The 26,060-nt window shown below is 37.9% G+C and overlaps 1 protein-coding gene across 1 annotated transcript in view; it reads right to left on the bottom strand.

Annotated features, from left to right (window-relative positions):
- LOC122791413 (fatty acid amide hydrolase-like) overlaps positions 1 to 26,060 on the bottom strand; it is a 1,249,544-nt gene that overhangs the window by 546,988 nt on the left and 676,496 nt on the right. The window contains exon 11 of the mRNA XM_044059161.1: positions 15,139 to 15,201. Coding sequence (XP_043915096.1) covers positions 15,139 to 15,201 — 63 coding nt within the window. The remainder of the gene's footprint in view (positions 1 to 15,138; positions 15,202 to 26,060) is intronic.

Genomic DNA, 26,060 nt, shown 5'->3' with positions numbered 1-26,060 from the left:
TTTGATGGTATGACATAGACCCCAATGTTACCTTGTGTTTGTACCTGCCCCCATCTGCCCACATCATGAATGGCCTGAAGAAAAGAGAACTGTACTCTTTTCGTTAGGTCTCTTGGCCAAAAAAAAAAAAAAAATCAGTTGCAATGGGACTGCATACCTACTTTTGTGTGATGAATACTTTTCTGTTCTGCAGCCTTGTAGTATCAAAATCATATAAAGTACATTAGGTAGCATACCTAGGCACCGTGACTGACAGTTTGCATTTAACTATTACATAAACTCAACTTGCACAGAGCAATAACAACAGTGATGATTTGGCATCTACAATGTTACAAGGATACATAAATGTATGCCTGCCCAACTTATGTGGAACTTTAATAGCAGCCACTAGATGGAGGGAGTGCCCAATCATAGGGAGACAGGATCTGTGAAACACTGAAAAGGGTCCCCTTATAGATCAATTGACAGGGTAAGGACATATCTAACAGCGGAGACCCTCCCTGGTTGGTTTACAATCAGTTGAAGGCCAATCAGTAAACCTATCAAGGTGACCAGCTAACCAAGAGGGGAACAGTCACAATAGATTAAGTCCTGAAATACCAAGGTACCTAGAAAGCTTGGCTTCCGGAGTCATGGTCCAAACAACATTTGGTAAAGGTAAGAATCGCTAACTAGGTAGCCATGCCCCACATTTCTGCAATAGGCACATTTTGGAAGCAAGCACTAGACAGCCACTTTTCTGGTGTAGTGGCCTTAGATAGAATCATTTTCCAATGGGTGGCTTGCTGGCCAATATAAAATAATAGTGTAGTCTGCAATCCACTGGAAAGGGGTTTACTTGTCAAGTATTTCTCCTTCCTTCTCTGCAGCAAAGAAGGTGAGCAGCTACTCAGTGTTTCATCTGCCTAAACTCATGCACTCAATTCAAAAGAACCAGAGCAAAAGGTGCACATCTAGGATGTTAAGACCTCACCTTCCCTAACTAGCTTCTGCCACCTTAAAGAAAACCACAAAACGAGTGGAACATTACAGTGCATAAAGCAAAGCTCTATCCTATATGACATCACTTGGAGCATAAAGTATGGCTCTATTTTATGGGACACCCAATCCTTGCAAAAAGACAACATATGGTTAAGTATAGATAATAGCCTGACACATCCAGCAAACAGTGATAATGGCCACCAAAATGAATAATAATCCAAGAGATGAACTTCAAAGCTAGAACAAAATAAAACAAGTGCAACCCTTTTAATCATGAAGTTCAAGTCCCAAGGAAAACAGGAGTTCTTCAAATGGAGACATATTCACATCTCCTTTAACAACCTTAAACACTACATGATCAGTTAATGTTGGTCCACAATCATGCCCTCTAAAAGGTCAAACAGGTCATTATGAGTAGCTGACAAATGCACCTTAACAATGGCATAAGTCCAAATAGAATCATACAGGAGCCTGAAATACGTCAGCAGCAACTGCATACTGACTAAATTGGGAGGCATAGGATAGATCTTTGCCTAAACGGAGAGTTTCTTCCAGTTGTCAGTGTATGTCAATTATGAGGAAGGCTTCTCAGAAGCTTTAATTCCTTCTGAAATCCCATCCATAATATCTGGCAGGATAAGAAGGCCTACACTTGGAGCCAAAGTTACAGATGGCGCCAGCTGAGGCCACAATCAGCTGGTGACTTCCTTGGCTTGTACTGGGAACATTTCCTGTCCTACCAAACACCCAAGAGAGTGTAACTTACTCTTTCACTGTCATCAGGAAACAAAGATAAAACATTTTTTCCTTCCTTGAATTTTGCAATCTGGCAAAAACTTGAGGGGGCGAGAGGAATTTATAAGACCACAGAATGGAGAAATCGTTCACTGCCATGCTGCAATAAACAGAAGCTGCTACAAATGGGAGAATCATGAATGAGTTCTCAGTCAAGAAAGAGCCAAACAAAATATAGTGCCTGAACCTTCTCTTTCAGGACAGAAATGGAGAAATGTCTCAACAGACTCTACCAATGCATTCCTTTAATCAGGATATTAACAGCTAAAATGAAGCCTCTATGATGTAGAGCCAAATTTCCATATCATCTCTACATGAAGTTATGACAACACCCCTCTTTGCTTGTCTAGGTACCACACATACATTATATATATATATATATATATATATATATATATATATATATATATATATATGATCAGATTGGGAGAGCTCGTAGAAACAGCTCTCCTTTCTATGTCCTGAAGGAAAACTGCATGCAGCTAGAAAAGTGATATTGAATTACTGAATTCTCTCCTTTAAGAGAGATCAAATATCTTAAAACTTGGAAACAGCTAATATTGGGCCCTCCACATATCCAGTGAAATGTCCATCATCAGGAATCACAATGGGTTAAGCTGCTGGAAAGGTTGACCCATCTTTACACAGGGAGGGGATGTCCACCATCCAGGGTACGGTGGTGGCAAGGGTATGAATTCAAAAGATGAATCATGAGTATGTACTGTCTCAGCAGTAACTGAGAACTCACATTCCCTGCAGCAACTGCTTCTGCAGGCATACAAAAGGTAGAGCCAGTTCTAAAAGATGGAAAGGGTGCAGGTTTTGACCTTCTTTGGCAAACTAACCTAGGATGCAAAGGTCATAACTATCTGGGTCCCCTTCCACTGACAGGTACACTCCTATTTCCAATGTCAATGAAGTCAGTCATCTTAGGATCAGAGAGGAACATTCCCTCTTCATGGTTATTACCCAGGGACTGTAGCCATTTCAGCATCCACTGCAAGGACACCAGCTGAAAGTACCTTCATGGGACCATCAGGAGTCCATCATTCCAGTAGGGTAAAATACGGAAATAAAACCTTCCATTTAAAGTGAAACAGTCTCTATAGTTAATGTACAGTCTCTTGGCATGTTCCAAGAGCTCTGCAGAGAAGTAGTCTCTCAGTGAAGTCCTTTCTGGGAGACCTAAGAATTATAAAATCTGGCAATCAGTGCCATAATTACCCCTTACTTGTCCTTTGTAAAGGCTCTCTCCTTCAAGGCAAACACACAATTGAACCCACAAGGACAGCTCCAGGTGATATTCAGGACTATAACTCATTGGTCAGAAAACTAAGGGCCCTTACTGGCCTTTGATGGGACCTTTTCTTATTAAACTAAGTAGGCTTAAAAGAAGAAGAAGCTACACTGGATTTACACAAGTACTTCATGGCAGGAGTACCAGTTCCTTTTGAGGAGACAGTCTAATGGGTGTTGTGATAACTGGCTGAGGACAACTCCCTCTACAATGGGGCAGCTCGGTCACTAGATAAATACATACATGCATACAGTTATTTTAAATATAAACAAATCGATATGGGCAACACAGTAGTTTAACAAACATTCATTCATTCAAGCAGAAAAAATGAACAGTTAAGGGTTTCATACTATCAATAACCCACCTTTACCTTTCAAACCGTACCTACCAACCTGATCCGGACCTTACTCAAAAAGCTAAAATCTAAAACCTACTACACTAGCTGCTGACCACCTCCCAGCTGAATATCTTCAAAAAGCAGATGATGCCATAGCACTTCCCATTTCTATTCTGATCAGCAGATCCATCTCAGAAGGATCCATCCCAGCAATATGGAAAATATCACACATTATACCTCTCCGTAAAGGAAGAAGTTCCACAGAATTATCTAACTTTAGACCTATAGCCATTCTTTCACCACTAGCTAAAATCATGGAAAGATGCATACACAAACAAATTATGCACTTTCTTATTCAAAACAGAAAGCTTGCCGACTCTCAGCACGGCTTTAGGCCATTCCATAGTACCACCACGGCTCTTCTGTCTTTCTCTAATGTCATCAGTCTTCATCGTAACAACAGCAAACTATCTTCAGCACTCTTCATAGATCTCTCAAAAGCTTTCGATATGGTCAACCATCAGCTACTGCTCAATACCCTACAAACTATCGGTTTAGACCAACATGCAATACAATGGTTTCACTCCTACCTAAACAGTAGACAGCAGGCTGTCTTTATGGCAGAGCAAGCTGTCATCCCAACTTCCTCTAACCCTAGGTGTCCCACAAGGGTCCATACTAGGTCCACTTCATTTCTCTATCTTTATCAATGATCTGCACACCACCATTCCTGGAGCCACATGCTTCCAATATGCAGATGACTCAGTGCTAATATGATCCGCCTCCTCTCCTACACAACTTCTAACCCTCAACCAAACCACTTTCATCACGTTAGAAACATGGCTAACTAATCACCACCTGTTTCTAAATCCTAACAAAACCAAGCTACTACTTTTCTCCCCTAACTGTAGAATTTCTCCTCCTTCCTTCAACATCAAATATAGCAATGACACCATTATCTCCCCTGATGACCATACAAAGCTTCTAGGCATAATAATAAACAACAACCTTAAATTTGATAAACATGTCAATCACTATTAAGTCCGTCAACAAAAAAACTTGGCTCCCTGTACAGAGTCAAACCTTTCCTTACCCCGCTAGCTGGGTAGCTATTGCAAGATCACATCTCCTCTCTACCCTTATTGTATGCTTCCCCTGTACTCACCAACGTATCCAAAACCGATCTCAACAAATTATCAGGATGTTACAATCATATAGCCAGATTCACTACTGGCATGGCTTTTAGGACCCACCATTGCCAGAACCTCAAAACAATGGGATGGCTAGAGTATCCTATCCTTCTACAGTTCAACCAGCTTATAGTAGCTCATAAAATACTCCATCAACCTGATAATGCCTCTGCCCTCAAAAATATTCTCACCTCTCATAGAGGCCCCAGGCCATTACACTCAGCTGATAAACTAATAATACTGACCCAAAAATCCAACAACTCTGCAGGCGATGCTATATTTGCCAACTGAACCATTAAATCTGGAATCTACTCCCTACTACCATTACCAAGGAAACCTCACTACCCCTATTTAAGAGAGAACTCAAAAAATACCTCACATCTCATTGGCTGTGCTCTTGTTCTAAACCTGACTAACAACTTCACTAATACATGTCTTGCTACCCAACCTGCTGTTTAGCCAAGTATCTATGCCTCATAGCATTTGAATGTCTAAGCATTGTGAATTATGAGATTTGATTGTACTCTATATGTTCACATTTTCTGATGCGTCTTTGCCAATCAGATGTAAGTCAGCATATTGTGTATTATTGATATCTGCCTGTATTCTTTGTCTACATTTTTCTAAACATGTCTGCCTGAGTTAATCACTCAGTGATGTATATACTGTCTTTTTTGGTATGTAGAGCTTTTCTCCCCGGGCCTCTGCTGAAATGGACATATATCCAAGTCAGATTATCCTGGTCAACAAATTTAAAATAAAATAAATTATGAAAGGAATTTTAAACGGTGGTGGTGCTGCAGTAGTGTTGTCGCCTCATAGTAAGACATTGTCCGGTTCGATTCTCAGCTAGAACGTTTTGTGTGTTGAGACATGTGTGAATGGGTATACCTTCATTGAAGGTTGTGCGTCAGGGCTGGCAACTCGGCAAGTAAAAATCTACTGCCACTCATTAGTGAACCGGAGTTCCGCTGTGGCGACCCCTAACCGGGAAAAGCCGAAAGACACAACAACATGAAAGGAATTTTAAACATTCTTTTGTTGGCAGATACTAATCCACAAATACTGTTCAGTACTTAAAGCTAACAGACTGATAGATGAAGAAACAGGAAGAATCCCAAATAAGGTATTTTATCAAATACTAGATTTGTTGAAACATGCAGCATTTCAAAGTATGACATACACCAATTTGCATGTGCCAGCTCCCTTACTCCCATTTAAAGTGAATGTATTTTACTTACAATACTATGTGAAAGCAATACAATATGACTTTGCTGCTTATAAAAGTCAGTTTATTTGCTTAGAAAACTAGAGAGAGATAAATAAAGCACCCTTTAAAACATACAAGAGATGTTATGGCTGCATGTAAAATGAGTCTAGGGTCAATACATAAAAATGAATCAGATGCAAAAACAAATTATTTCTCAATTAACACAATATTTGTTAAAAATGTAGAAAAGATATTGTGAGATTCAGTAAGACAGGGAGGGAGAGAAACGCATTCATTTATTTTCAATATCAAGTAATCCCGTTCAGGGATATGAAAGGCCAGGCAATGGGCAGAAGACAGGATGTGATAATGCACTCACAAATGATTGCTAACTCATCATGTTTAACACCTTTATTGAATTATCATCTAAGGCATAGGCAAACATTTACATAAAAGAAAGCAAACCATATTAGTACAATTCCAGTTGCAAACATTATACATTACATATTCTTTTGTAAAACTATCATCAATCCAACATTACAGAAATTACTCAATTTCTGGCTTCGCTTAACCCTCACTCCTCCTCTGAGACATAATTCTGTATGTAATGTTCCCACAATTTCCATTTTTTCTATAATTTGTTTATGCCCTCGCTAAAGATCCCACCTTCCAGTTCTTTTATTTCTGGTACAATATTCAATACTTCTAATATAGTTTGTCTAAACTTTGATTTCCATTTTCTAGGAACTTCTTTTGGCAGCCACCAGTATTAAACTTAAACAAGGCCTTACTATGCATAGGCAATTCAGATCCTTTTTCCCAGCTCACAACATTGTTTCCTTAGTTACAACCATTTGATCATCCAATACTACTGACAGACTATGCCAAAGGGAATTTTTAAGTTCACCAACTCAATACACTCCCAAAATGTCTGTTCCCAAGTTGCCTCTTTCCTCCCCATCACACCTCCAATATTTTCCATCTATGCTGAGGAAACATTATTTGGAGTCTGCTTGGGGTATAAAAATACCCAAACACTTCCAAACAAAATTCCTAAATCATGTAAACTTTCTTACATATTTGGGAACCATACTCATGTCCTCACATTGTTTTATTGTGAATTACTTATCTGGTCTTTCTTCCCAATCTTTTCTAACCTCCTCTTACTTATTCCTGTAGCTATCATGCAATATATTTTATATGCCCTGCTAATTATCCCTTTTAACATCAGTTTCTGTTCTAGACTCAACTAAAAACTCTACCAGAGCAGGTCTTTCACTTAGGATTCACCTAACCCTTTCTCTCTGAATTTACTCTCACATCAATCACCAACAAGAAAGGCAGTTTCTAGTCTGCAATCCAAATGTCTTCTTGCGCTGTTTCCATTCTATTACCTTTCCCTCTATAGTTATTTGTTATTAAAACCTTATTACCTGTAACAGTTTTATCCAGTAAATTCCAGCCCCCTCTTGCCTGTTCTCTGTACACCTAATCGCAGTCACCCCTATTGGAAAAATATCCTTTCTCCATTCTCTTGTTGGCTTAGTTCTTAGAACACTTTCTGCTATTTACTGAATATAAATACTCTGCATGGTTGTTGAAGGATCTTCATCAAAAATCCCACTCTTTCCTTGTTTCTTGATTTCGCCCCTGTCCACATTGAATTACAGCTTTCTGCTTATGTTATATATTTGAATCTTAACTGTGTAGCTCTATAATAAACCTTCAGATCTGGTAGTTCTAAACCACCTTGCTCGAATGGAAAGCTCAGTTTATCCCACATCACCCTTGCCGTCTTTCCCCTGCCACATAAATTCCATCATCTTTTTTTTAATTATTATCCGCAACTTCTCTGGTTGATAAAAAAATATGCCTGACTTGTACACAATTCTAAGGGGACTAAAAACATTTTCACTGCTTGTAGCTTGCTATCTATCCATATCAATAAACAAGAACCTTCAGCCTCAGTTTTTTATTTTTTTTTGTCCCTTCTTACATATCCTTAGCTGCCATAACAGAATCATTTTTAATCCAAACTCCTAAATACTTCATTTTATCATGTCCCGATAAATATGGGGACTGCTGAACCAAATCACATATAGAACAGTTTACAGCTATAACCTTTGTTTTATTGTCATTAATTTTACATTCTGAAAAGACTTGAAACTGTCTAAAAATGTTCCACAACACTGAGATGTCCTTTTCTGGTATTAATAGGTACAAAACAATATTGTCTGCAAATAAAGCCAACTTTTCTTCATTACCATACCAATTATATCTTTGAATAGCTGAGTCCCATATTTTATTTGCCAATGGCTCTAAATATAAAACAACAAACAGGAAAGAAGTCACCTTTGCCTTTTTCCTCTCTTCAGAAACAACTTATCAGACAGGAACCCTCCCACATTAATTTTTGCCTTCAATCCATCATGTATCTTCTTAATTAAACTTATTATTGCATCAGGAAATGCACATGCTTCCACCACACTACACATAAAATTCCAGTTTACTCTATTGAATGCTTTCTGTACATCAAGACCCACCACCAGTAGTGGTATTTTCTTACATTCTGCTTCCCTCTGGATTATCATTGCTCTATTAATGCTGTCAAATGTTTGCCTCTCCAGAAAACCACAATGATCCTTATCCACCAATTATGGCAACACCTTTGCCATTCATTTAGCTATTACAGACATAAACACTTTATAATCATAGTTTAAAACTGAAATGTGCTTTTATGAGGTTGGGTCTGATGGCTCTTTGTTGTCTTTAGGTATTACAGCCACCACAGCTTTCCTCCAGGATGTTAGTGCTTTGCCTCATTTTAAAATAACATTAAACAAAACCTTCCAGATCTTTATCACTTTATTCCCTCCTAGTTTCCAAATTTCTACAGCAACACCATCTATCCTGGAAACGCTCCTTTTGATCAATTATACATCATTGTTCTTATCTCATCTTTTACTATCTTAACTGTTAATTTTTATTCTTATATACTTCTAACTTTGGCATAATTAAGTCTTCCATAAATATTTCCATTTGTGTTCGTTCTTGATTTTCACATTTCTGTGCTTTATACAAATCATAAAGTTTCTGAAATCTCTCTAATACCGCCACAGGATCTATGGACATTTTTCTTGTAACAGGCTCCCTAAATTTGGCAAAAAAACTTTTCTACTTTCTGTTGCCCAAGTTGTGTAACACATTTTTGTTCCTTGAAGTTATTATCAAAACATTTTTTGCTTAACAGCAATCTTTCTAAGCTCATGCATATTATCCAAATACTCCCTTATTTCCTGTTTAGTACTCTGCAGTCGTGCCTCTTTTTGTTCTGAGAGACTCCCCTTATTATAAACTATTTTAACCTTTGTCTGTCCTAAATACTCCTTTCTATTTCTTAACCACAGCTTTTTATTTTATTTATACCCTATTTTTAAACTCCACTTTCATTTTATCCCACTCATTAGCTGTAATGTCTGAATACATTTCTGTCTTCCCTAATATATCTTGAATAATTTCAACTACTAGTAAATTCCTCTCTTTTTTAAACAGTAAGATGGGGAACCACGAGTGTCTCATTTTTACTTCATTACCCTCCATTTTTAGCTTAGTTGTTACTGGCGCATGATCTGAAATAGTTATTGGATATGCGTTGAAGGTTTCAATAAAAAGCACGTTCCTGTAAAATATAATTTGTCAAGTTTAGCCCAGTTATTGTACCTTGTGGAATATGTAAATTCTCTGAGATTTCCTACTACTGATTTCACATCTTCTATATTTTCATAAATTTCTTCAGAAATCTACCATCTTTCATTATATTTTTCCTTCTGGGTCACCCAGACACATACTCATTGTTGGAAATCAAGTTCCAGTCCCTACCTGTAAAGTAAAATTCTCTGTTGAAAGTTGATTATTTCTCCTAAAGTTTTCTTAAGCTCTACAATAACAGTTTTAGGCAGAGTATGACATTTCAGCATAATCCTCCTCCTCTGCCAGTAACCCCTTACCACCACAGATCTACTATCATCATCTTTTTTTTCCTCTTCTATCACTATTGGAGCTCCTCTAGCAATTAGTATAAGTACTCCCTTTTTCCTTTGTCTCAGAATATCCTCCTGAAATCCTTAGTTTATCAAATTCACATGCCAACTTTTTTCCAAATGTGTCTCCTGTAGCATTGCTATTTGCACTCTGCATTTCTTCATATAATTCGTTACTCTTACATTTGTGTCTATACCTGTGAGGCTATTCCTGTTCCAAAATAATATGGATAGTGTAGCCATTATGATAAGTTATTATTCTTCCTTATTATATATGACAGCTTTTTAAAATGCCTATTTCCAGCTTTTGTGTTACATGCACCCACTAATGTTTACCAGGTTGGTCCTTTATACAGTTGTTTCTTATCTCCATTTGAACCTATGTTACGTTTACAAGCCATTTTGTTTTAATGAAAACCCTCAAAGAGAAAAACAAACACATACCTACCCCCAACTTGTTACCCTGAAACAAACACAGAAAGCTATGTGCATCTTCAAATAATAAAGTTGAACCCTCCAAATATGAACAATCGTCACAAATTGACAGCTGCACCCACAGGCAACTAATTTAAAATGAAGGCTATTCAAGCAAAAGCGCATGTTACAGCCTATACTCTTAAACTGTCTGTTCTTGTCTTATTTTCTACATGTGAAAAACAGCTTGCATGCTTTCAGAAAACATCAACTTTTAGCCTTAATAAAAAGTTCACTGGCAATCCTTAAATAAAAATAAATTATACACAGTGATCTAATAAATGTACTGAAGTATTTAGGTACCAGGATAGCTGTTCTCTCTTATTCACTTTGTTTTACTAATCTGCTTGCACTTCTACCTTTTAATTTTATGATTCACTCAGCAAACAATGCCCATAACTCTCTAGCTTTATTGCCTGCACCTGCAGTCAAGCTTGTCTCCATGGAATCATAACAGAATGTACAGCTGCCCTCAGCTGCAGACTTCTAACCTCCCACTGAACATTTATTTGTTAAAGGAAAACTTTTAATTACATTCAGTGTTTTCCTATTTAAGCCCACATGTTTACACAAAATAAGTATTAAATTAAACAAAGAGCATTAGTCTAGACATTCCCCAGTACAAAAGCAAGAGAAAACATCCAAACTCAACATACATTACAATCCATGGAAAATACCCTCCATGCCCTCAGCTGAACAGCCAAGATTCCCGCATATTAACTTAATGTCTTTGCCCAGCCTTTCTTCTCTTTTTACATTGTAATGTCTATAATTCTTAAAACTAAAAAAGAAAAAAAAACTTTTTTACTTTTGTATCTTTATCATATACAATGGATATAAAAAGTTTACACACCCCTGTTAAAATGCCTGTTTTTTGTGATATAAAAAGAGAGAGACCACAATAAATAATTTCAAAACTTTTCCCACCTTTAATGTGACCTATAACCTGTACAATTCAATTGAAAAACAAATCTGTTACAGGGAAAATATAAAAAATGTACAATACGCTGGTTGCATAAGTGTGTACACCCTTAAACTAATACTTTGTTGTGTGAACACACCCTTAAACTAATACTTTGTTCAAGCACCTTTTGATTTAATTACAGCATTCAGTCTTCTTGGGTAGGAGTCCATCGGCATGGCACATATTGACTTGGCAATATCTGTCCACTCTTCCTTGCAAAAGCGCTCCAAATCTGTCAGATTAAGAAGGCATCTCTTGTGCACAGCCCTCTTCAGGTCGCCCCACAGATTTTCTATTGGATTTAGGTCTGGGCTCTGGTTGGGCCATTCTAAAACTTTAATTTTCTTCTGGTGAAACCATTCTTTTGTTGATTTGGATATATGGTTGGGGTCACTGTCATGTTGAAAGGTGAAATTCCTCTTTATCTTCAGCTTTCTAGAAGACGCCTGAAGGTTTTGGGCCAAAAATTACTGGTATTTGGAACTGTTCATAATTCCCTCCACCTTGACTAAAAAGCCCCAGTTCCAGCTGAAGAAAAGCAACCCCAAAACATGACAGTGCCACCACCATGCTTCACTGTGGGGATGCTTTTTTGGTGATGCGAAGTGTTGTTTTTCACCAAACGTACCTTTGGGAATTGTGGCCAAAAAGTTCAGCCTTGGTCTCATCAGACCATAACACATTTTCCCACATGCTTTTGGGAGACGATGTATTGTTTTACAAATTTTAGCTGGGCCTGGATGTTTTTGCGTGTAAGAAAAGGTTTCCGTCTTGCAATCCTACCCCATAGCCCAAACATATGGAGAATACGGGAGATTGTCACATGTAGTACACAACCAGTACTTGCCAGAAATTCCTACAGTTCCTTCAGTGTTGCTGTAGGTCTCTTGGCAGCCTCCCTAACCAGTTTTCGTCTTGTCTTTTCATCAATTTTGGAGGGACATCCAGTTCTTTCCAAAATCACTGTTGTCCCATATTTTCTCCACTTTTTGATGACTGTTTTCAGTGTGTTCCAAGGTATATCCAATGCTGTGGAAATTTCTTTGTACCCTTCTCCTGACTGATACCTTTCAACAATGAGATCCCTCTGATGCTTTGTAATCTCTATGCGAACCATGGACTTTGCTGCAGCAGGTAACTGAATAAATGTCAGGAATATCCTGACTAGGACAGCTGAACCTTATTTGGGGTTAATCAGAGTCTCTTTAATTGATGGCAGGTGTGTACCCAAGAAGACTGAATGCTGTAATTAAAAAGGTGCTTCAACAAAGTTAGTGTAAGTGTGTGCACAAACAACAAAGTATTATTTTAAGAATGTGCACACTTATGCAACCAGAGTATTGTATTTTATTTTTTATATTTTCCCCTAACAGATTTGTTTGTTTTTCAAATGAAATGTACAGGTTATAGGTCACATTAAAGGTAAGAAAAGCTTTGAAATGATTTATTGTGGTCTCATTTTTTTATATCACAAAACCTGGCATTTTAACATGGGTGTGTAAACCTTTTATATCCACTGTACATCAATCACAAAAGCTTTACTATACAACATGCAATTAATATCTTAAATATTTATACAAGCATTAACTGAAAAAATGTTTTACTTAAAGTTACTTTTTTTCCCATTTAGTGTCATTCAAAAAATTAATGACGAAGTGGGGTATATGCCTTTCAATCCCCAAGTTTGACAAAGCCAAAGAAAATCTAATCTTTCTCATCTTTTCTTGTAAAGGCATATTTCACAAGTGTTAATTATGTTTTATATTTTCACATTTACTCACTAATTTTAGTGTTGCTGGTCTTCTTCCTATCATTTCCATCTCCCAACCCCAGACTCTGTTTCAAGTCCAAGCTATTTCAGATTCTTCTAGTTAACTCCTGTGCTTTTTTCCTGTCACTCAAGCATTTTCTTTTGGAACACTGGAAAATGTTTCACTGGCAAAGTCTCTCTATTAGCTTTATTATCAGAAGAATGATCAGCAAAGTCCCCTTCTGTTTGATGGTTTACTTTTTTGTTGGACAAACTTATTTATTTCCTCCTTAGCCTGTTGTGCATCAAAAAATGACCTTGATCATCCGGAAAATATTCTTTAGAGAGCTGAATACAGCAGCTTGAGTCTTACACCTGCTTCTTGACATTCCCTGACTGATAGGATAAATTTGCTTCTCTTCTACTTGGTGTACAGTGAGTAATCATTTTCCACAAACACACCATCTCCAATTTTAGTATTTTACCCTTCTGTCATAGTTTTTGTCAGGATCAACTCTTTCTGCTGGTATGAATGCCTCTTTGCTAATATAGATCTTAGCTGCTTTCTCATGGCCAGGTTTGGAGCATATACAATGTGTCCTTTCAATTAAAAAAATACTGCTGTGGAACACCAGTCCAACTGCTTATTTCTGCTTTCATAAATTTAATACAGTCTGTTCCTTCCAGTTTCTCTGGCACAGCAGAAAATCTCAGGATTTCCTCTGTGTGCTCTGTCCTCCAATACCACCATTTTTTTAAACCACTGTTACTGAGCAGTCTCATACTCAGCCAGCCTTTTCTTCACCTGAATAGCTCTTTAAAATTTCCTCCATTTTTTCCAGCCTTTTATTTGAGTTGACATAACCTTTCAATGTTTTATTTATTTTAATCTGCTCTGAGCACACTTGTGTTGTTTTTTCTAAAGTACTGGAGGCCATCTCTTGTCCCAAAGCTGGTGTTTGAACTGCTTTTTGCAGAACAGTTGCAGGATTCTTCCAAGTCAATGTTTTCTCTTCAACTTCTCTAGTTAATTTTCTTTACACTCTTAGTATCTTCTTTGCTGGTTTCCAGGTAGTTTACTTATTAGCCAATAACTGGATTTTACCAAAACTGTCAGAACTTCTAGCCCTTATCTCTCAGTTTCTTTCTTCATACTGGGAGAGCTGAAATGAATCTGCTGATCAGTGTGCAGACATCTTGAAAATCTGGCTAACTAGTATTATGATGTTCTTTAGTTCCATATAGCTGTATGTGTTGCGTTGAAAGATTGGTAGCAAAAGCAAGAAGCAAGCAGTTTTTCCTCTCTGAAGGGTTCTACAGCAAAACCACAACAGAATGCCGAGCTTTCTGTTGTACCACTATTCACTATGCTAAATTATAACTTTGTGAAAAGCTTTGTTCCTTCTCTGAATATTCTAATGCATTTAAGATACTGCAATAGGTTATATCTACCAGGTTCTAAATGCAATATACATGGTGCTTTTACCATTACTGTGCTCTTCAACATCAAAATATATAATTTCATCATCGCTCCATTGCCATTCAAGTCCTAAACAGCTGTCTATTTTCTATCTAGAGACCGTATAAAATTAAGAATGAAAAGAAATGTGTCCATTACTAACAACATTTATACAAGCTGTTCTTCCTCGACCACAGTTTGAAAATTCACTAATTCAGCAATCCTGCAATTGCCTGGTTTACCATTCCTACCTGTTAAAACTGACACCTTTGAAGAAAATGATGTTGGTCTCCTATACTTCAGTATACACACCAAATGGTAAAAAAGTCACACAGACAAACCATTCAGTAAAAATTGCAAGAAAAACCTAGCCAAGCTAGAATTTTCACTGTGTGATACCTTAAACCTCCTGTAATGGAACCCCTATGGGATATATGCAAATGACCCCTTAAGGACGTTAAGTGTTTCAGTTAGATGGCTTCTGAATGCCCATGACTTTTTATAACCACTTTTACGTCATTTAAAAAAAAAACATATGTCACACTTCTGCATACCACTTATTTTTTTACAGCTTTTTCAGTCTGTTTTCCTGTCTTTACCAGACAATGGCTATTAGACCTCAACATGTAGAAATGTCTTACCAGCACTAACAGTAGAGAAGGACAGAGGCAGCCCACCATTACAACTGATCCGACCAAAAGTACCTGAAATGGAAAAGAAGAAAAAGCATTTGTCAATGTTGAATGTTGGCTTGGACTGACAGCAAACTACTGGAGTAGTGGTTAAAAAGATATGGTCAACAAAATGAAGAAGTGTATGAAGCCTGACTGCATTCTGATACTATACTATACAATTATACTGGGTGGATAAATGGGAAGTGTGGGGCAGGTAGATGTCAAAGTGAAAAAAAGTGTCAAGAGTTTTATTTCAAAATGTGTTTTGCATCCTTGAGGTATTGTGATGGGGTACCTACATGACTGTGTCAGTTTTAATACATACATAGCGTAAACTGTAAGCCTGCATTTAAAATAGAATTGCACATTCTGGGCAGTTTAACAATTATGATTCAGAAAATCCGCAATATAAGTTTATGACACTTCTCATGCAACTGTATTTTTTCTGCATCTTTACTGCCTCATAATTAAGATTTACCAACCTATCATAAATGTCTGTGTCTCTTGAAATAATATAAAGTAACAGTTTAGCTTGGACTTTGTACAGCTGCAATGGTGTAAGAAATATTATATTAAGCCCCGTTTTAGTTCTTTACAAAAACATTTCCTTGTTGAGTGCAGCATTAAGCATCACTATTAAAACAAAAAACAGTCTCCATTGTATACACTTAAGCAAAATGAAGCTAACAGCATAAAAATTAATGCAGTTATTGGTCTGTGTGCGACACTTTTGCATAACTACATTAACAATTAACTTCTAGTCAGAGGGGGTTAAGAGGGGAAGTATTCCCCCTTACATTTAAGTCTACCAATTCAACACATTTAAAAAATGTGCACACATGAGTTAGTTACAGCAGTTTCTATTACTGTAACAGGACTTTGGCTTTATGTATGGCACTGTGCCCCATGAACAACTACATTCCTTCTGCACAATATGTTTTCATGCAGTACTTTGTAGTGACAGTTGCCTGTGATGCATAGAATAAATACAGTGACACCATTCTGATTGCTATTTTTTTCACAAATACAAAAATAATGATATTCATATTAGCTGCAGTGCCATAAGCCATTATAGATGGGCACTTGACATCCATTTACACAGCTGAACATTTTACACAATCAAATACACACACACAGTAACTGACAGACTCAACTATTCAGTTTAGAGGAAGATATCATCAAGAATGTCACATTCAACTTGAAAATGTGGCTATTAGCTGTTTTTCTTTAAGAGTTCTGGGCTACCTAAACAGTTATTCAGTGATGCACCATATCCCAAAAAACATCCATTTATTCTCCCATTTCTTTTAACATGTTTTGTCTTTCAAAGCAGTGCAATCAGTCAATACAAAGAAATTATATTAATTCTGAACATGGTACCATTCTATTCTATAGAATGCACTCAATCCCCAAAAGCATTCCAGTGGGCAACGTGGAGAATGGCAATTCACCTAATTATTTTTGGAGGTGAGAATACATCAAACTTCTGGGAGAAAACCAAAATAGCCACAGGGTATACATGAAGGCTTAACACAGATGGCACTCCAGCCAAAAACTGAAACACAAAACATCTTGCTGTAAAGTAGCAAGGATACTTGCTACACTACTCTCAAAAGTATACGGAAAATGTTTAATCATATTTCTTGTAGAGCACTGGGTTTCTATATGGATACAGCTTGACTTAATTCTGAAACAAGCACTAGAATCCTGTTCCAAAAACTGTAGTCCATTTATTTTTCTTCTTGTGAACTGCCAAGAGCAGCTTGCATTTTAACAATATTTAAAACTTTCACACTATTACTTGTTTTGTACAATGTCATGTTGCTGGAGTAGTTATGGCCAAACTGCAAACACTGCTTGCATGACAAATGATTGGCTAGCAACTTGGATTGGTAACTCTATACTGACTGTTTTGTGGGTGTATGCTTCTCTGTCTTTCTGATGTGGAAGAAAGGCTTGCAATCTACTTCCATTCCCAACTTACCAATTAAACTTGGTGGAATGTGGCTGTTCACTGGGTTATTACAGAAGCTGGATGCAACTCAAAAGCATGAATGGATGGAAGCCACAATTAGGTCAAATGACCAGCAATAAAACTGATGCTCATGAGAGAGGAAATACCACAGAAGGGTTGAGAAAGTATAGACAGTTGAGGAAGGAGGAAGTCAATTGATAAATAACAGAGGGGAGCTTCATAAGATGAGAGGTTTTTATTAGAAACCAAAAAGGAGAGATAATGGAATAATGATCAGTTAGTTGAAGTAAACCTCTTCAGTGATGGAGCAAAGAAAGTTACAAAAAGAAGATAATTGGCAATATGGTGGTGGGTGACTAGCTTGGTGAAATCAAGCACTGACAGGTATATGTAGTGAATTAGTGATTTTTTTAAATTATATTTATATTTTTGGGAATTTGTGATTTCTCAAAGTGGTAATAGAAGGGACTTCAACACTTTGGCAACATAGTAGACGTACTCAGCAGATCTGTGAGAGATGAGATGAGGAGTAATATTAAATAGCAATTTATCAGAAAATCTTAATTTACTGGTGGGTTGGTAACAGGACATGAGATGAGTTAAGAGACTGGCATGATTCAGGTGTGTGTAAGATCTTATGAGCTTGTTTTAGTTTGAGGAATTTAAGAAAATTTGAGAAATCCCAACAGTCTAGTTGATTAATGATGACACAATGTTTTTTTTGTTTGTTTTTTTACAGAAGGGCTGGTGGCAAACTTAGCTATTTTGTAGTATGTCTGTGTGAGGTTAGATAGTTGAGCTGGGTGAAGGTTACATTAATGCTGCTTAAAAAAGGGAAGGTAATAACAGGGCAGATGCAATTTTCTTTTTAGCAGAGTTGGTGAAGAATGCTTCACCAACTCTGTACAGTTGGCTTAGTTTTTGGTGTTTTTTTTCTTTCTGACAACCTGTTGGGTATGAAATTAAAAAAATATAATTAGTCATCTCTCAGAATAATATCAGTCTGGCTACTGGCTTTGATTCCCTAACCAGAACAGGATGGATTAACTAGCAGGTTTACGAAAGTGTTTTCCTTTGATACAGACAAAGTGGTGTCATTGTGTAAACAGACTAAGAAGAAACCATCTGCTCCTCTTCAGAACTTCTAGAATAAAACTTGTAAGTGAAAGGAATGGTTCAAAGATACCTTGAATACCTTAGCTTGCTAAATAAAGGCTAGTCTTTTGAAGACCTAGTACCTGTATAAGACCAAACAGGGTTCTTTCCACATAACAGTGAGTTCAGGAATCTTCTTCTGACAAAGGTGAAATATAGCAGAGAGCTTTTGCAGATAAAAGCATGAAGATCAAAGAGAAGAGATCATAATTTGGTTCACGACATGGCCCTGGATGGGGACTCCCTCACTCTGCATGCATGCAGTTCTACCCACCATAACAACTCTCTTTTTTCAGGTATGGAAGAAGCCTGATCCTTAAACAGAGAGGGTGTGTTTGTGTTGGCAGTGAACATTTTTGTTAGAAAACACTAATTTCCTCATGTGCAGCTTGGCAAGGGGAATCATTAGAATGCAAGAAGACATATGCTCCAGAGCCCTGAGGACTTCTCTGCCCATCACTGATACCTGCTGTCCTAGTGATTAGAAGTACTTGGTTAGGAATATAACCTTTTGTTGTGTGAGAAATGCCATTTGATTTATGTGTAAACAAGGGCTCCTATGAACACAAGTCTGCAAGAGGGATCTAGATTGCACTTCATTATGTTCAGAGGAATCCCAGGTTTGACAGTGAGAGTTTGAGAGGCAGGTCATGGACAGATGAAGAGAAGCCTTCATTTCCTTTATAGATTTTGCCTGGATTAGGCAATCTATATAGGGATATATTTGCACTCCCCTTGCACTGCAATAGGCAACTATTGTAGCAGACATTTATTTTTATTTATTTTATTTACATTTGGTAATCGGGTAGTGTCCAACTGCGCAAAAAAAAGCCCTTTTTCAGCAGAGACCTGGGGAGGAAAGCTCCCAAAGTAAAGGTTACAATATTTGTAGTCAGTTATGCAAGTGACAGTACAAAATGATTACTAAGAAATACACATAATTACATAGTACAGTATAAATCAAGGTTAATAATAGCTGGTCAAAAATCAAAGAAAAATCAAATGACATCAATAAAAGAAACAGAAAAATCAATCGATATAGAGTTAAAAAAGCAGAAAGACAGAAAGTAGTGTACTGTGTTGGGTTAGCCAGGGGAAAGTACTGAAGCATAACCAGTGACTGGAGAAATAATGTGTAAGGAGTTGCTTGAAGCTATGAGTATTAGGTATGGATAGCAATTTCTGGGAAAGGGAAATCGAAGTTTTGGCTATGGAGTAGCTGTATAAAGAATCACCATAAGAGTTGTGGATTTTGATAACTTTGAGCAGGTTTTTATTAGATGACCTGAGTGAGATATGATTAGAATAGGGTTGTACGAGGTTAGATAAGGCTGGGCAGTAGTTGGGTTTATAGATAACAGTGAGAGCTACTATTAGCTGGTTTAGGGCTAATAAGTTAGGGAGTTCAATGCAGTTTAGTTTTTTCTTAGGGCAATACAATGGTGAGTTCTGTGGGGAACATTAGCAGAAAATCTGGCGATTTTATTATAGCAAGTTTCTAGATTATTTAATAAAGATTTACGAAGGTTTGTGAAGACTTGAGAACAATAGAGAAGGGTGGAAAGTGGGGGAGTTCTGGCAGTAGCTATTCTTGCATGATTAGAGAGATATGATTTAGCTCTGCAGAGAGCTCCTAGTTTTGCATTTTTGATTGCTAAAGCAATATGTCTGTCAAATTTTAGGTTGCAGTCTAGGGCAACACCAAGGAGTTTAGTATGTTCAATTGGTTAAATTTTTGTACCATTAGAGGCAAAGACAGAGAGATGGTTTTTTTTTTGGTTCTTATTGGAGGAATAAGAAAATACAGTAAGTTTGGTCTCGTTAGTGTTAAGAATGAGTTGGTGGTCTGAGAGGTATTTTGCAATGTTTTGAAGGGCAGTCTGAGACTTTACTTGGAGTTCATTTAAGGAGGGGGCTGAGCAAATAAGAGAAGCATCATCTGCATATTGGATGATAGAGCCAGGTGAGGTTGCATTAAAAAGATCATTAGTAAAGATAACAAAGAGAAGTGGGCCTACGATAGAGCCTTGTGGGACGCCAACATTGATAGGTAAAAGGGGTGATAATTTGTGTTCCCATATGGTGGCTTGCTCACAGATGGAGAGGTAGCTGTGGAACCATTGTAGGGTATTGGAGCTGAAATTGAGAGAGGCAAGTTTGTGAAGGAGTACTGGATGGGATACAGTGCCAAAAGCTTTTGACATGTTAAGGAAGGTGGCAGAGAGAAGGTGGTTATTTTTGAGGAGGCTTACAGTATTGGTGAAATTTAATAGTGCGGTGTTAGTACTATGACTGGGCCGGAAGCCATACTGGGTAGAGGATAGCAGGTTATATGTGAGGAGGTGGTTTAATGTCTATTTATGTAGGCATTTTTCTAAGATTTCTTTGGAGTAGATGCAAGAGATAAGCCAGAGAGCAAAGGACAGAACTGAAAATGGCTCCCACCTTCCCTGAAACAAAGATACCTCCTGTGTGACTTGCTATAGGAATGCTGAGGCATGTATCCTTGAGATCTAGAGTGACCATGTAAAACTGCAAGGAAAGCATGAGTTTTTCAATAGTGGGCATTTTAAATTTGGGGACCACAAGGAACAGGTTTAACCTTAATAAGACCAGGATTGGTCTCCAGGATCCTTCTTTTCTTGGCACTAGAAATAGTCTTGAGTACTGCCCTGTTCTTTTTTCTTCTTCTGAGGTACTGGTTCTATTGAGTTCTCTTCTAAAAGAATCTCGACTTGGGTCTTAGCCTCTCCGAGTTGGTCTTTCAAGATAGACAGAATACGTAGTAGTTTTGGAAGTGAAACAACTGCAGTCTAGATTCTGCCCGTATGATATGAAGCACCCATTGGCCCTGGGTAATGTCTAACCACGTGTTCAGAAAAAGGAAAAATCTTCCTCCTAGCTCTGCAGTGTGGGTGAGTGGGGGGTGGGGATAGGATGGGACTTAAGGGAGGAGCTCAACTGAGTCATAGCTGCTCCCCACCCCCAGATCCCTGGGGCTAGGGTCCACTAAACAATAGGTCCTTGTTGAGCTTGCCATCTTTTTGTTGTAGTCTATGTAGTCTGTTGTAGACTTCCTCCCTCTCTGCCTAGATTACAAAACAGGAAAGGATCTTAGGAGGGCTTAGAAGGATAATTCCTACCGAACCTCAATGACTATACCTGCAGAAAATCCTTTACAGTCTGAAGGGACTTAGCTTTCTCCTACAGGTTCGTAAATGTTGCTGTAGCTTTAGGTCGAGAGAGGAAGTTCTTGTATGTGACTAAATGAGGTAATGCCAGCTATGGCAGAAGAAGTAGGGCAGTGGATATGCAACATGTCAGCATAGCTAGCTGGAGTTTTGTAAATAATTATATTAATTAATTTAAAACATTATTTAATTATATTTTATATAATTATAATATATAATTATATTATATTTATAATACTTAGAATTATACTATTTAATTATATTAATATATATGTATTTAATACTTGCATATTTGTATATCAAACTAATTTGTACAGATGCTTGTGTTGAAAATGTATCTGTAAAGTTACTTGTGTTAAAAAAAAATAATCCACTGACTGTGGGTCCTGCTGGACAGAAAAAGAAAGATACCGGTTTGTTAGACTGTATTGTAACTGTTGGAATTAATATAATGTAACAGCGGATAGTAGGAGAGAGGAGCTTAATCTCAGTCCAGCTAACTTTGAAAAATAATCCGAAATTAAATAGCCTGGTTTAGGCCATAAAGACTGTATCTTACAGTTCTAAATACAGCCAGAGACAAAATGTATGTGAAAGCAAAGACTAGGAATCCTGCTGCATTGTTCTTAGCAGTGAACTAACTGCTACTCTGGAAGGGTGGAAGTGCTGAGATGGTTTTATGGCTTCCAGATGCTATAACACACATATTAGCAAAGCTCTGTGTGTACAGTAACGCATATGTGCAAGATTCTGGTTCCATTTCTAGTAAAGAGGGTAGTATGGGAACCAGAAGTCAGATGGCCAGATGCATGTGATGTCATTCTGTAATCCAACACTGAAATTATGTTACATTACCAGATGAGACAGAAGTCTCAGTGTAGTCCGTTTTTGAAACATGACAAAAAAGGAAGACCACTCATCCACTTCATCTTGCCTTGATCTAGTAAGCAAATTAAGGAACAGTAATTCTTTAGATCGGTCAGGAAAATATAGTGAGATTAGTTAACTACTATTTTTCAGTATCTGCGTGAATCTTTCCATCTGTGTTATTTTAATATTTCCTGTGACTGAAACTCTGATGTTTACTGTACATAAATATTTATTATTTTCATGTTCTTTTATTATTTATTATTAAATATATTCAAACATTTCATTGTGGCTGGTCTTTTAGAGAAAATTTTAACCTTTGGGAGTACTTATATTTATTTGGTGACACTGTGGCCACTCCTGAAAGCCTATATTCAAACGTTTCATTGTGGCTGGTCTTTTAGAGAAAATTTTAACCTTTGGGAGTACTTTTATTTATTTGGTGACACTGTGGCCACTCCTGAAAGCCTTACTGCACTGGTCAAACACTACCATTTGTATTAGTATTAATTTTACTCAGTATAATTGGCAGGAGGTGGCTCGTGCTATAGGACTGCAGCCCCCCTACCTGTAAAATGAATAAAATAAATTCCCCATAAACAATAAAATTAAAAAAGAATTTCATGAGTAGTCCCAGACTCCGTGCATGCGTGCTTAGTTCCTGACTGCTGTGTTCGGCAGACCAAAACTCCACGCACGCATGCGCGCTTCATTCCTGAACACCAGACTGCTCTGTTAGGCAGTCCGAATAGGGAAGGCAGGAAACTCCACCCTTCCAGTCCAGAGGTCTGTGCAGTGATGACCGCACAGACTGGAAGGTCACAGGACTGCATCGCTCACAGGCTGGAGGCTCCAGCCTACTCACATCTCACAAATCCAACAGCAGGAGGCTCACGTCTTGCGTGAGACCCAACAGTATGCGCGGGTCATTATGGAGGACAAACAGGTGATCAGGCTGCAATATTGCTCGCTACAGAGGACTTTGCTGGGTTGCTGCAGAGTACGGGATCACTACAAAGGACTTCGCTGGGCTGCTGCAGAGTACAGCAGCACTACTGTGTACTTCACTGGTCTGCTGCAGAGCTCAGGATCACTATGAAGGACTTCGCTGGGATGCTGCAGAGCATGAGATCACTACGGAGGACCTCGCTGGGCTGCTGCAGAGTACGGGATCACTACAGAGGACTTTGCTGGGCTGCTGCAGAGTACGGGATCACTACGGAGGACTTTGCTGGGCTGCTGCAGAGTACGGGATCACTACAGACCGTTATGGAGGTAGGTGTGTGTGTGTGTGTGTGTGTGTGTGTGTAATGACCCAGTTGTTACATGGTGGTGGGTAGAGCATAAGGCTTGAACCCTGTACCTTGGGCCCAAGTGACAAGAGCCTGAATTCCCCTACCCACCACCATTTTTAAGACATTTGCAGATTTTTGCCTCATATTTGTTCTGTTCTGTTCCTCATAAAATCTGTGGTTTCTGTATTTTTGTTACTTAACACATCCAATAGTGTAGTGGTGCAGTGGTAGCATTGTTGCCTGACAGCTGCAGGTTGTCTGGTTTGATTCTTGGCTGGGGTGCCTTCTGTGTGGAGTCTGCATGTCATCTCTTTTTTTGTGGGTTTGCTCTGGTGTCCTCAATGGATATTTGTCCCTATTTTTGGACTGTATTCCCCCATTATTGGCTTTGTCCAGGTTTTTGTGCCAAGGTTGAGAGCTATGGTGATAAGTGAACTCACTGAATATGTTTGGAGGCTGTATTCCCCCATTATTGGCTTTGTTCAGGTGTTTTGTGCTAAGATGTTGACAGCTTTGGTGATAATTGAATTCACTAAATGGTAGCTATTTAAGTTTCAGTCTTCCTTTCTTTCATAAAATAGATGATTTGGCATAGTGGTATGTTGCTCTGACTATTTTGCACAGTGTCATGGGTTCAAAACTTGGCAGTGAAATGTATTGGTGGTAACACAGCATTTTATTCTAGCAACTTTCCAACATTATACAAGCAATGTTTAAAATGTGTCCCTGGTTTTTGGGCTTTGTCTCCGCCCACCCAAATAATTTTTTGCTTTTTCCAGATTTCTTGTGCTGCAAAATTCAGAGATACAGCTGAGTGTCAAGCAGATTTTACAAGAATCTGAGAGCTGCAGGGGGAACAAAAGTTTAGTGCTGCTTATGCAGAGTCTGCTTTCATTGTTAATAGCACAACAGGTAGCGTACTTTCTTTTGATACAGAAGGCTGTGGGTTCTACTCTCACAGTAGGTAGATGTACTGTTGATACTGTACTCTGTTGTAAAGGGGATGGATGCTGCAGTCCTCTTTGGCGAAGATACCTAGTAACTATGAATCTGTTATCAGTTTGCCATCCATTCCCTATTGCGATATTACTAGCTTATCATTTTTTTAATGCAACATAGGTAATTTATTCCTCAAGGTCAACAGGCACTTTATTTGTGGATGAAACAATGACATAAAAAGTTGTTTGCTAGCAGGAACCTCTTCATTAGTTAACATATTTCTTTAATGTGGAATTATTTAGATGACTTTTACTTCTTCAGAAATTGTGCATATTTACTGATACTGGTGGACTGTAGAAGTTTGAGTAGACTTTTATGATGGAAAATGTTCTGAATTCGGCAGTGTTGTCATTATTGGTGCATGTATTTTGTTTCATTGTTTACTGGAAAAATGTTCAAAACAATACATTTAAAATGCCCTCTAACAACTGTACTGTACTGTACAAAGAATATAATTTAATACAGTCAGGAAGGTGTATCAAAGAGTATGTGCATGTTTCATGTTCAAGGGGCCTATGATTTCAAAACAGCCCAAAATTAATCTTTATCTGCCACTGGCAAAATGTATTTTCTTTGAATGTAGGTTTCAATGCTGTTTCAATGAATGTGATTTTCAAGGGCAGAGAAGTTTTAATGCAAAGTCTATTTTCATTGTGAGAATGTATTGTTTTGTTTAGCAGATATCTATTAGGGTTTATGCTGTAAAATATAAAATAAAACTTTCAAATGAAATCCATATCATTGCAGAAGTAAAGCAGTATGCACATTACAGTGTTGATGGCAAATGGGGCGAAATAACCAAGGAATGGAACATTGGAATGGCTGCAGGAGGGACGCTCCATTGGACCATGACTTTGTGAAGGGGGAAGGGCAGCAAACTCAGACAGCCCTGGCTGAACTATACCTTTCAACTGTCCAGAATTTTGCAGAATGAATAGATTTTTGCTTCTTATTTTTGGTTTGTTCCTCAAAATTTGTGGTTTTCTGCCAAATCATTTCGGAATGAAGTCACTAAATAATGACAGACATTGAGTTTCAGACGTCATAACCTTCAGAAAAATGCATGCTAAAGCAAAGACCTGTTATTCTATCAACTGTCTTAAGTTTATACAAGAGCAATTTTTAGTACTGTTTGTATGTTCCCCAAATATATTTGGCCTTGCCCAGATTTCCTGCATTAAGAGGTTGAGAGGTACGTGCAAATAAATCGCTTTACAGAATTAGGAATATCCAAACCTCTCAACTGTCCCCAATTTTGCCTCAATGTTGCTCTCCCCCTAATAATCCCTCTGCAAAATGGGAATTTTGGAAGAAAATGTGGAGGGTTTACAATTATAACTGTAATTATCAGTTATAGATTACATTTATTTCAGAAATGCATGTAGATGCTCTGATTTTGTCAGCTGC

This window comes from Protopterus annectens, chromosome 17.part0, assembly GCF_019279795.1.
Source record: "Protopterus annectens isolate FY-2018-M chromosome 17.part0, PAN1.0, whole genome shotgun sequence".
Lineage (NCBI taxonomy): Eukaryota > Metazoa > Chordata > Ceratodontiformes > Protopteridae > Protopterus > Protopterus annectens.
The sequence above is the reverse complement of the archived record's forward strand: the minus strand, read 5'-3'. Positions and strand labels throughout refer to the sequence as shown.